The sequence below is a fragment of the Lates calcarifer genome, linkage group LG9, assembly GCF_001640805.2.
Source record: "Lates calcarifer isolate ASB-BC8 linkage group LG9, TLL_Latcal_v3, whole genome shotgun sequence".
NCBI classification, from domain to species: Eukaryota; Metazoa; Chordata; class Actinopteri; family Centropomidae; genus Lates; species Lates calcarifer.
The window spans coordinates 9,206,172-9,218,821 of NC_066841.1; the positions used below are offsets into that span (position 1 = coordinate 9,206,172).

Consider the following 12,650-nt stretch of genomic DNA (forward strand, 5'->3'; position numbering starts at 1 on the left):
CTCCATTGGCTGATACAACATGACACAACAACCAACCAGGGGCATTGCACTATAATGTAAATGCAATGTACTGCTGTGGTATAACAGCCTTTGTTCAGCCAAGGACTAATGTGGTCAAAGTCACAGTAACTGCTCCATATCTGCATCTATATGAGTGGCTTTTTCTGAGAGTAATCAATCATTGTAACAGTAAATAACAGTGTTCACTGCTTGCTAAACACAGGCAGTGTTAAAGTTGTACAGACCAGAATCTCTATATTTTTAACCACTGGAGGGAGCAATAATGTCATATTTCCACATTAAATGGATAATCTAGCTGATAGGTAATAGCATACAGTGACTAAGACCTTCTGCACTGTGTGTCTCCTTTTATAAAACAACATTACACATCAGATGTAGTGTGTTTGACCTCAACATTTGGAAATATATTGAATTAAGGTTATGCCAATATATAGTTGTGACAATACTGCAAAGTATGTGGGACTGAGAGTGTTTAGAATATGCTGAAATTACTGATTTTTTAGGTTTTTCGGCTCTTACGTGTTCTGACATCAGGAAGTATCCTTTATAGTCTGTTAAAGTAATATTGCTGACATTCAAGAGCAAATCAGCACCACTCAACTGTAATCATTTTCTTTTGATTCATCGTTTTCATTTTGATTTTCAGTATGAAACTATGGTGGACTACAAGCACTGCCAGATCATGAAGACAGAGTCGGGAGAGTACATCCTGAGCGGAGCTAAGAGGAGCTTCGGCTCTCTGAGGGAACTTCTGCACTGCTATCAAAAGGAGGCGCTGCGCACAGATGGGTACACGTTTCAGCTCACCAGGTGCTGCCCACCCAGCCCCAAAGGTCAGTCATATACAAACATACGAGGTAGAAGGTAAACTCTATACAAGACCATACAGCACTCCTGAGCACTAATGTGAACATGTAGTTAAAATCTGATTTCAAAATCTATGAAACAGGGCGCAGCACTAAATTCATTCAGCACATCAGCTCTTAATCTTCAAAACTCTACTTGATGAGTTCCTTAACATTTAGCTGTAGAGCTCCATCTTGCTTTCCTGTTTACATGCTCCCATTACTGCCTTTTCACTCATAGATGCCGAGGCACCAGCCAAGCCACTCGTATTAATTTTTGGAGAGATGTTTAATCACGGATATAAATTTATAATATTTTAAATGCCTTCTATAACACACTGCAACAGACTTAGCATTGTAAATCAATTAGTCAGAAAGTAAGATTTTTACTGCCCAGTACAACTTAGACTGTTATATCACTGTGGGAATTTGATGGAGTTGACCACTATGACCAAATACTAATGATTACTTGACTAGGTTTCCAGCTGGCAAAATTCTTACTTCCAAGTCAGGCTGTCAAAAAAGTCAAAAAAACAAACCACAGAGGACTTATTATGCTGATGTTCATGATTAAGAATGAGTAGCTGTTGCATTTCTTCTCAAATTTGCCATTTAATGATGTCACACTGAAAAGCAATAACTCTGCTGCTGCTAATGTGGGTGACGGAACCTAATCCCTGTCCACTTTTACCATCTTCAGATAAATCCAACCTGCTGGTGTGCAGAAATAATCAAGGGGCAGAGGTCCCTCTGTCCCCCTCCCTCCACAAACACATCAACCAGATGGTCTTCCACAAGATCCAAAAAGAGGATCTCATCATCGTAAGACAAACCTCTGACTTTTGTTTACAGACACACAGAACTAGGTCATCTTTTAAGTCTTAGCAGGGCTGTATTAGTGTATAGGATTGTTTACTGAGACGCATTGTTTATTGTACATATACTTATTTGTAGAAGCTTACAACACTATCAAAAATGCCAATGTAAAGTCAAAATAAACTGATGCAGGCCTTTTGTAGACAGGGTGACAGGCCACAACTTTTTGTGAGTGTACCACGACGACAAGAGGGACTTCTAGGTGCAGGGTCAGTGAGGTCCCTGCAGTAAACGGAAAGACTTCCTCGGTTGATCGACCTACTGTAGCTCAGCGTCATCAGCAGCAGTCCCTAGGGACATGTGTGAGCGCACTGCGTGCCTCGTGTGTGGCCTTGTGACATTGTGTCAGCGTTGCTTTCACCTCAGTGACTGGTCCCTTTCCGTTTTGACACATTTTCTGTTGTTTGAGCGCTTGAAGTTTTGTACAGCAGGTCTGTCACAGGAAACCCACAGAATCCTTTCCACTAATCAAAGAGCTTGGGGGTTTTTCCTGTATTGCTATACTGTTTTCTCAAACATTTTTTAGCAGTGTTTCATCCTCCTGTTTTGAACTTGTCGTTAGTGTCAGTTATCTTAGAGCTTTGGACATCGTGACCTTGCATTTATTTTGTTGAACCTTAAGCAGTTAAAGCCATTTGTTTAGAGGCTCTGGCTGGCTGAGTCACAACTTGGTGCTGGTGGTAGGGAGGCAGGAGTGGGCATTACTGACCTTGATTAGTTACTGCTTGGCACTTCTTTGGGGTCTGTTGCGCTTAAGAGCTCTGACACTTGAAATAGCGGTTCAATAATAAGAATACGTATTCAGGTAATATTGTGAGATGATAAATGAGGGTTAAAATAAACTGGGCTGCTCTGGTAGACATGATTGTATCATGGCTAAAGCTTCAAAATGTGTCCTCTTCATTTTTTAACCTTATAATTCAGATGACAAAATATGTATCTAGCTGTACTGAATAATCTACTCTATCTAATTTATGCAATCATAAAATTCTGTCTTATATTGGGCACTGCCATCATGTATTTCCTTTGTAATCTATCACTGTAGGTCTTTGACTCTGAGAAAATGCACTCCACCATATTCCCAATGAAGGATTTTAACACAAAAATAAAACTGCATTTTAGAATGAGAGTCTGGGCCAAGGAACCTTCACCAAGATCTTCTGCGGTGTGAGGAAAGAGTTGGGAGACTATGGAGAGATACACCAGATTGATGTTGTTATCAAGATCCTGGACAAGGCTCACCGCAATTACTCCGAGGTTGGTTTGTTAACCGGGCAAGTGAGTGAGAGAGTGAGTGTGTGAGTGAGTGGATCTGATTAAATAAAGATTTCAAATCAAATTCTCCTCTTATTTTCTTGTCCTTTTCTCTCGTTTTCTACCTCACAGTCGTTCTTTGAAGCAGCCAGCATGATGAGCCAGCTCTCCCACAAGCACTTACTCCTCAACTACGGTGTGTGTGTCTGTGGCGATGAGAGTAAGTTTACAACACGAACACACACTACTTCGCAGAGGTGTTAACAAAAAAGGGAACTATTTTGGTTAGACTCACCTGTGGCCTATAAAAATGACAGTTCTAAAATCTGTGCAGACGAGTGGGAGGATGAGAGCAAGATAAAGCAGGATGTGTGACTACATAGAGTCAGGTGGTCAATCCAATAACCATGTGGAATCAATACAACAAATCTAACAGAGAGGTGCTCTGCCCTGACCTTCCACTCATTACAGTATTTCACAACCAACTCAAAGCAATGTATTGTCATCACATGCCAGGGTAATAAATCCTAACAAATGCTTTAGTTTTTGTCATACAAATCATAGCATATGTTGGACGAATAGCCTAATAGTTTGTGGGAAGATTTCAGTTCAAATGTCATGACCAAAGACAGATTTAACATGTGGGAAAGTAAAAACTAAACTGAACCAGATCCCGAAATATGATGAAGAAGAAAAATAAGAAATTCACGAGTTGGCAGAGTGTTCTGTTGTGTGTCAGCAACATCTGCATCATCACAGAAACCATAGCAAATAAGCTACAGTTAACCACAACCTTGTTAAATTGAACATTTAATGGAAAGAGTTTTGCTCAAAACATCTTGAATGTGAGTAATAGTTTGAATAATAACATTATCTCCTTCTCATCTGCCTGTCAGACATGATGGTGCAGGAGTACGGTAAATTTGGTTCTCTGGACACCTACCTGAAAAAGAATAAAAGCTGTGTCAACATCACATGGAAGCTAGAAGTGGCCAAGCAGCTAGCCTGGGCTATGCACTACCTGGTAGGACTACTGACATATGCAAACACAGCTACACATACTGATCTCTGTCAGGCAAAATGTGAAATTTAAATATCTTCACACCAAGGCATTCCTGTCACATCTGCACACAGGAGGATAAGAATCTCATTCATGGAAACGTCTGTGCCAAAAATGTTCTTCTGATCAGAGAGGAGGATCGGAAGACAGGCAGCCTGCCCTTCATCAAGCTCAGCGACCCTGGTATCAGCATCACTGTGCTGCCCAGAGAAGGTGAGATACATGAGATACATGTGCTGTAGTGATGTGAGAAGACAAATACCTGTGTGATGCCATGTAGGAATAACCTTCACAACATGTCCCAGGGACAAAAATTGAACACTCTACCGTCACACTCCCCATCTCTTACTTATTATCCATTCGTGTATCTCTTTGATTTCTCTCTGCATGTCTGTTCATCAGTCCTGGTGGAGCGTATCCCATGGGTGCCCCCTGAGTGCATTGAAAATCCCCAAAACCTAAGTTTAGCAGCAGACAAGTGGGGCTTTGGGACTACCCTCTGGGAGATCTGCAGCGGTGGAGACAAACCACTCAGCACTCTGGATTGCTCCAAGGTCACAAAAACAAAGGACGCATTAAGCATACTGACTTATCAAGAATGATCTGTAATAAAGGACTAATTCAACAATAGGACATTTGGGAAATGTTGAATTAAGCGTAACAATGGGAGCTGGTTGGCAAATAGGCAAATAGTTCCAACAAATAAGCCAGTGTAAAACCACAATGTCCTTATTCTTTGGTTTTTAGACATGACATCTCATCGACCACACAAGAAAAGAAGAAATTATCACATTTCCCAAGATGCTAATCTATTCCTTTAACTTGTACATTTTTTTTTCTCAAAATGAAAAGTACAGTTCGTCGTTAACACATCTTTCCCTAGTATCTTTATCATTTTCCAACCCAAGCTGAAAACATGCTCTTTTCCTCTGCAGAAGAACTTGTTCTATGAGGACAGGCACCAGCTGCCAGCTCCCAAATGGACAGAGCTGGCCAATCTGATAAACAGCTGTATGGACTACGAGCCCTTACACCGCCCATCCTTCAGAGCGGTTATCAGAGATCTCAACAGTCTCTTCACACCAGGTAGGAAGACAAATGGGAAAAAAACATGGCGTCTTCCTTTTACAAGTCAAGACTTCCACAGACCCACAGCTCATGGGAATTAATTAGGTCCCATATATTCTAAACACCCAGGGTTTTATCTAGATTTTGTATTAAATGACTTGTTGCCCTGCAGACTACGAGCTGCTGGTGGAGAGCGACATGGTGCCCAACAGGACAAGAGGCTTTGGCTTCCCGTGGGCCTCTGAGAGCCAGGAGCCTGCCCAGTTTGAGGAGAGGCACCTCATCTTTCTCAAGCAGCTGGGCAAAGTGAGACACACAGAGTTTATATGTAGTTTATATATATATATATTTATATAAGTACTTGTTACACAATAAAAAAAATTCAAAAAGCTGGTTAAAACAGAAAAACTGCCTGAAAGTTTCACAGTCTCCTGGTCTGTGTTTTTGCTTTTGTCAGAGTGTTAATTTGGTAAGTGGTAAATGGTGATGAAGATGCATTTTCTAGATAAATTATGATTTTCAGTAACAAACATTCAACCCACAATTGGCAGTTTCCACTGTCATTACAGCTAGCACAATTTGATATAAAAGAAAACAATTTCTGGGGAACTCAATTTCAACTCAACACTCGTTTTTTGTTTTCAGCCATAACTAATTCTTCTACTTGTGATCAAGCAGCTCATTGATTCCATCCTAAGTGATGGGAATGCATATAAGTATATTTGTGTATTGCAACATTAATATGTCCTTGGCACCTAGATGAAATCATAGCACTTCTTTCTGTCATTTGTTAAGTCTGCTCTCTCTCTGACCTCATGCTGCAGGGCAACTTTGGCAGTGTGGAGATGTGCAGGTATGACCCCCTGCAGGACAGCACAGGGGAGGTGGTGGCGGTGAAGAAACTACAACACAGCACGGCTGAGCACCTCAGGGACTTTGAGCGGGAAATTGAGATCCTCAGATCCCTCCAGCATGAAAACATCGTCAAATACAAAGGTGTCTGCTACAGTGCAGGTACGAGCACATCACCTGATATCTGTATGTGTTACATGAAGTGGCCAAAAAAATCACAGTGCTATATCCTGCTCTGTCCTTTCACTGTCCTATAATTTGACTTTTGACTTTACTGACCACCCCTGCACATTTTGTTGTACATAATAACATAATAACGTCTTGATGGTCTCCACATTCATTACCAAGGGCATCAATGATCTTGTCCATGAAACAAATAAATCTAGATTTTCTCAGAAATGCCTCTTCAAGCACAGCCACCTACTCCACTGCTGAGACAACATACTGGATTTTATCTGTTAAGTAACACACTCAACTTCTTCCTTCCTGCAGGACGAAGGAACCTGCGGCTGATCATGGAATATCTCCCCTTCGGCAGCTTGAGAGATTATCTAATCAAACACAAGGACCACTTTGATTCCATGAAACTGCTGCACTATGCGTCACAGATTTGCAAGGTAAAGTGGTGCAGTATATTGACTGCTGTATTGTTCCTCTCATGTGATAACATTGAGCAATTTCATACCCTGCAAACACAGTGATGACACATGAATTAACTCATCTCTTCCAGGGTATGGACTACCTTGCCACAAAGCGTTACATCCACAGAGACCTGGCTACTCGAAACATTTTGGTGGAGAGCGAGATGAGAGTGAAGATCGGCGATTTTGGCCTGACCAAGGTGCTGCCGCAGGATAAAGAGTACTACACTGTCAGAGAGCCTGGGGAAAGTCCCATCTTTTGGTGAGGACGACACACTGCATGTGTTAATTTCATATATTCGTTTGGTTGACATTTATGAGGATGAAGTTGTGACACTTTGTTACTGTTTTTACTGGCTTCTCTACAGTTGTGGTAAATATTGTCAACCTTTGTGACGATCTCTTAAAGCAGGTGTTAAAGATAAGATTTGATATGATATGATTCACTCATACAGAAAAGTTTGATTGTTTTTGTACATCCAGACTACGTGCGCCTTCTGTTTATGTCATGCCTTTATATCTGTCTGCTTGTAATGTAGGACAAGTGTTAGCAGAAATATTCAATCCTGTTTTTTAAAGATGTGTGCATCATTATGTACATCCTCTCTATCTATATATAATGTGTTGCGGTGTTTCACAGGTATGCTCCAGAGTCACTGACAGAGAGCAAGTTCTCTGTGGCATCAGACGTTTGGAGTTTCGGTGTTGTCCTCTACGAACTCTTCACTTACAGTGACAAGAACTGCAGCCCACCAGCGGTACCACACTTAATCTTTATTATTTCACTTTTACTTTTGATTTGACTTTTTTTAAATCACATAACCATTTTCCTCTTCTAACCTTAATTACTTTGTCACCTGTCTGACTAATTACTTTGTCACCTGTCTGCAGTGTTGCCGAGAAAATCGCTTGATTGAAACTATTTTTCTCTGTTCCAGGTGTTTATGGACAAGATGGGAAATGAAAAGCAAGGCCAGATGATCGTCTACCACCTGATAGACCTGCTGAAACAAGGATACAGGTTGCCTGCCCCTGATAATTGTCCAAAGGAGGTCAGTAACGACATACATGCTTAAGTTCAACAAAGCAGGTTCTTCTCTTTGAAATTCACAAGTGTACAAACTCAGGTCAAGCAGGTTTAAAGTGATCATCAGTAAATTAACATGCTCACAATGACAGCTAACAGCATAAGCATTTGCTAATTACCACTAAACACAAGTACAGGTAAGGCTGATGGGAATTAGTTTTGTAGGCATTTAGCCCCCTTTGCTGCTTCTAAGACTTTGAGTGGAATGCATTAATTTTACCTGTAACCTGTTCTTTTTCTGCGTTAACGTTCTTGTGATGTTTCCCTCAGATTCACAAGATCATGACAGAGTGCTGGAGCAGTGACCCGAAACTGCGGCCTACTTTCAAGACATTAATCCACAGTGTGGAGACTGTACGAGACATCAAGGATGGATGAGCGTCATTCATCCCTGAACCTTTGAACTTTAGGTGTTAACTCCTCAGGGAGACAGTCCTCACAGATCTTAACAGAACAATGAATGTCTCTGCGATGTCTGGGTTTACTGCAGCAATCCAGTCACTTGTCTGAAGTATACTTTTTTTTTTCTTTTGGTGCTCTGCCTGCCTGTCAGCTTAATTAACATTTACTCAAATGAAGATGCTGGGGTGATGGCAATCATTTTCATAGCACAGTATACCGACTTCTTTCTACAGCCGCATAAAATGTACCAATGATCAGATTGATTCCTACACTACATCTGACTCAGACACCAGATATACGATCATTTCTGATGCCTTCAAGAACATTTCATCATGGGATAAATTATTTTCTGTCTTATTTGTACATGTTGTGTTTTACCAGTTGAATTTGACAATAGTCGTTGACTGCAGAAAAGAGATACTTATGTCTTAAGGAGATACTATGAATCAAAGATTTTCTGTACTTAAAGTAACTTGCATTGAATGTTTAAGCCTTAAAATTAATACCAGTACCATAAATGTATAAATCACCAACAAGCAGCATTTTGTTGATATACTGTCCTGATTTTGTACTTATTTTGTTTAACCAAAGAGACCATGGGATTCTTAACGGACTGTTAAATGCCAGCACCTGAAACCAACAATGAACCTTGGATCATTTTCACAACACTGAGCCAAATCCACCTGAACTGAACCTCACTGCACTTCTCATGGATGGCTGTACTGTTACAAACGCTGGGGCTGCACAGGTTTCCTCCTGCTGTCGCCCAGATAAGACTCTTGCTCGATACTTTTTTAAGACTGATAAAGGACAGTTGGTAAATCCAAAGCACCATCTGTATTTGTGTCCTAAGATGACCCACCATGAAGATCTCTACACGTGGTCTTCAAGTCAGATTTGTGCTGTCACAGTGGGGCTTGTGTTTTATAGACATTGCACATTGAGGATGATTCTATGTTTTTCTGGGTGGATGAAGCCACAGGAAAAACAGCCTTTTTAAAAAAAAGTGGTTTGCTACAAATACACCATCTCTTCTACATATTAGATGTCAGACTTAACACAAATCACTTCTTCTTTGTTTACATCATTTAATGCAATGTGGAAACAGTGGAATATATCAGGGAGACAGCAGTAACTGCTCATTACTCTTGTCTTGTCTCTTTGAGAACTGGGTAGACAGTACCCACTAGTGTCATATCATGGACTCATACAGCATCATTCTTATTTTTGAAGTATACCAGCTCGGGAAATGATGATATTGCCTTTGTGTTGTACTTACTAATGGGAAAATATATATTTCATACATACAGTTATATGTTTTCAGCATTACAAGGCTATACTATCTGCCTGTAGATACCTAATGTAAAGAGTGCACATTGAAAGTAATGAAGGAAGGTGCTTTTACATTCTGCTCGTTGTTACGTGGCCCTATTTAAAACGTATTGACTCTTGGTCATGTCATTCTTTTCCCCTTTAAAGATGTCAAAAAGCTTGTGCGTTAGAATATGTGTTATGACATGCATTAACATTGCCATCCAAAAAAGGTCACAAGGGGGATTTTTCTCTCTGTTTTTTTCAATGTTTAAAACTTTACATGCCAAATGATATTGACTGCAGTGTGTGATTTGTGTTGAGACTGGTGAGAGGAGATTCAAAGTTGTGGAACTGCATCTTTGTTTTTGATTTTCAAACTTTAAAAAAAAAGAAGATATAACAAATCACTCTCTTTTATACCATAAAAGGTAAGCAATACACACACATACACACAAAATGTCAAAGGATGTCTCACATCACTAAGAATGAGTCATGATAAAGAGCAACTTTCTCACTTGCACACATAAACTGTGCCTGTGAGCTCCCACACCCAAAACCTCTGGGCACTATTTATACTGATGATATAGCTGTCCTGAATATTTCTGTCATGTCAAGTCTGTTGTGAATGATACTTTTTTTATCTGTGTTGACTAACAGGCTATGTCTTTGTTTTATTCTTTTTTTTTTTTGCATTAATATTTTTTTACTCATACAGCTTTTATTGTGATATATGTGTTTTGCTGTGTTACATCACATATAAACTGATGGTTATTCTTCCATTCATTTATTTCTATTTGAGTTTGTTGCTGAATTAAGTTAAGCCTGGTTTTGTCATCTGTTGGCAACACGCAGCTACTTTTAATACATTTATGTATATATACATGTAAATATTGAGATGGATATGTTGTATTTTCCTGGTATGTATATACTTGTATTAACAAAACTTACTGCAGTACTACGGGCATGAAATTGTGCTTTTTTTTTAAATCTAATGTGTCTTGTTTTTCACACAAAGCTATTTGAACTGCAAATGGTATTGTGGGTTTTCAGGGGAGTCAGACATGTGCTTTCACTGAGTCAGAAAGGGTTAAAGGAGAAAAAAATCCACTCTTTTGCAGTGGTGTCCTCAGGGTGTTGACAGAAAATGATCAGGCAGGTGTAATGTTGTGAACAGAGGGCGGCAATAAGTTCACAGCAGTCTAAATGACATTAATGTGTGATATTGGCCTGTGTTAGTACGGGGGTAGTTTAGTCAGAGAGTCTGCAGGCGAGAATATGGATGCTGTTGATGGCTCCAAATCCTTTTAACGCATGTAACCGAGAGACGTAAATGACATATGATACTGATCAACATTTCATATTATAACACATATTTAAAATTTATTGTCAAGGATGCTGAAAGGGTGGCAAAATACACACAGAACAGATCTCTTTTTAACAAAATATGAAGGAAGGAGAATAAATAAATTAAGACAGAGAGACATGAAGCTGGAGTGATGTGTGCAATAAGACTGAGTAGCTTACTACATCAAATTAAACAGCTTCCTCTTTTACCTCCTACATGTTCCCACAGCTGTCTATTACTGTCCATCAAACCACCTTCATGTCACGACCCCTCTGCCATCACCCATCCCTTCTCCTCCTCCCTCTCCTCCCTTCTCTCTTCCCCGCCTCAGCACAGGCGTCCAATATCATTCTTGGTACAGCCCTGGTTACAGCACATCCCTGCCACGCCCAGAGAAAAGTTCCTCTTTTTCTTACTCGGTATGGGCCAGTCAGCTGCTGCCACCGCCGCAGCCTGACTGCTACTGTCTAAAACTGTGGACAGCTGTGGAGTCTTCTCAAGCGGGGCCGGGTCACTCAGCGACTGGGGCTGCTGCTGCCGCCACTCCCCCATGGCTCCGTAAAGTGCTAGGAGGTCTGCCAGGGAGCGATAGGAGGCAACGTGGGGAGGAGAGCGGTTCTCTGGGAGCTCTACACCGCTTTTCCAGGTGTGCTGGTTGTCCTCCACTGTGATGTCGCTGAGAGAATTCCACTGGAAAGAGTCTGGAAAAAGAAAAATTATACAACCCTTAAGGACCAATAGGACTTAAATATGAAGATTATTGTATATCATACGCCAAAGGCAAATCAGACTGTGGTATTAGAGGGTGCTCTTTGGATGACTAACAATGATGGTAATAAGGTTTTCACCTTAGGTTCAATTAAGCGTTTAGATGAGCTGACCATGGTGCTGAAATGTGAGGTTCTGTTAGCAACTTAAATATGTTACATGAGTAACACTAAAACACCATCTTCTGTAGTTATTTAAGAACTAAGAAAACAAACATTTACATTCTTCGTTTGTGGAACCTTTCTGCTTCTCTTCACTCTTCTTTAGTCTTACTGAGAAATCAAATTCTCACACTATTTACACAGGTTACATCTGGGCTAAGTCTTATGGATAATGTGTCCAATAAGAGTGGAAATATTAAGTAATTGTAGTAATGTCAACCTACCTAAGTCCCCTTCCGTGGAGCGTTTCCACCGGGAGCCTCCGCAGGTGAAAATGACTGCTCTGATGAACTCTCTCCCGCACAGTTTCACCCCGTAGTCCCTCGGTACGATCAGTCTACTCATTACATCAGCCCTCACGCAGCTGCATATGCCACCGACACACACCACGGCCACGGTGAGGGTCAGTCTCCAGAGCATTTTCACCTTTCCCAAAACTAACAGGACGAGCCGGGCTGGTCTGCGCTGCACAGGTGGGTCAGGTGAGTGCCACCTCAGATCTGATGAGTGTTTCAAATCCTGCTGGTTTCCTTGATTTTTTTTTCTTCTTTCTGTCAGGAGAGATCTGTTGCAGCCTGTTGAGCTCGCTCAAGTTGTAAAAGTAAAGTAAAATGCTTCTATTTGTCTGTCTTGTGATGCAGAGCAGACTTTCCTCCTCTTGTTCTCGCTTGGTCAGTGGACTCAGCCTTTTATAGTCCCAGTCACTAGTTCATTCATCAATCCATGCTTTCAACCCCAACCCTCTCCCTCCCTCTCCCTCTCACACACACACACTACATTAAAACACACACACACACGTCATTTAGATTGATGACAGTGACGTACTTGGAATTATTTCTTTGTTGTAGTAATATTAGGGGAAAATGCGTATTGAAGTGAGTACGCACACATTACGAACACATCATCTCAGCTCGGAAATCAACAACTAGTTACAATAATGGTTCTGAGACAAACAA

The 12,650-nt window shown here is 40.7% G+C and overlaps 2 protein-coding genes across 3 annotated transcripts in view; one reads left to right on the forward strand and one right to left on the reverse strand.

Annotated features, from left to right (window-relative positions):
- jak2a (Janus kinase 2a) overlaps positions 1 to 10,375 on the forward strand; it is a 27,537-nt gene extending 17,162 nt beyond the window's left edge. For both annotated transcript variants that reach the window (XM_018670451.2, XM_018670450.2), the window contains exons 10-24: positions 668 to 854; positions 1,567 to 1,688; positions 2,865 to 2,999; positions 3,129 to 3,216; positions 3,893 to 4,020; positions 4,131 to 4,269; positions 4,459 to 4,610; positions 4,992 to 5,142; positions 5,297 to 5,430; positions 5,949 to 6,138; positions 6,469 to 6,593; positions 6,707 to 6,879; positions 7,258 to 7,375; positions 7,556 to 7,669; positions 7,975 to 10,375. In XM_018670451.2, coding sequence (XP_018525967.1) covers positions 668 to 854; positions 1,567 to 1,688; positions 2,865 to 2,999; positions 3,129 to 3,216; positions 3,893 to 4,020; positions 4,131 to 4,269; positions 4,459 to 4,610; positions 4,992 to 5,142; positions 5,297 to 5,430; positions 5,949 to 6,138; positions 6,469 to 6,593; positions 6,707 to 6,879; positions 7,258 to 7,375; positions 7,556 to 7,669; positions 7,975 to 8,082 — 2,064 coding nt within the window. In that variant the 3' untranslated portion in view covers positions 8,083 to 10,375. The remainder of the gene's footprint in view (positions 1 to 667; positions 855 to 1,566; positions 1,689 to 2,864; positions 3,000 to 3,128; positions 3,217 to 3,892; positions 4,021 to 4,130; positions 4,270 to 4,458; positions 4,611 to 4,991; positions 5,143 to 5,296; positions 5,431 to 5,948; positions 6,139 to 6,468; positions 6,594 to 6,706; positions 6,880 to 7,257; positions 7,376 to 7,555; positions 7,670 to 7,974) is intronic.
- rln1 (relaxin 1) lies at positions 10,086 to 12,608 on the reverse strand. Its single transcript, XM_018670452.2, has 2 exons — positions 11,919 to 12,608; positions 10,086 to 11,466 (listed from the first exon to the last, which is right to left on the reverse strand). The coding sequence occupies exons 1-2, from the start codon at positions 12,112 to 12,114 to the stop codon at positions 11,093 to 11,095; spliced, it is 570 nt and encodes a 189-aa protein (XP_018525968.1). The 5' UTR covers positions 12,115 to 12,608; the 3' UTR covers positions 10,086 to 11,092.
- Positions 12,609 to 12,650: the final 42 nt, after the last annotated feature.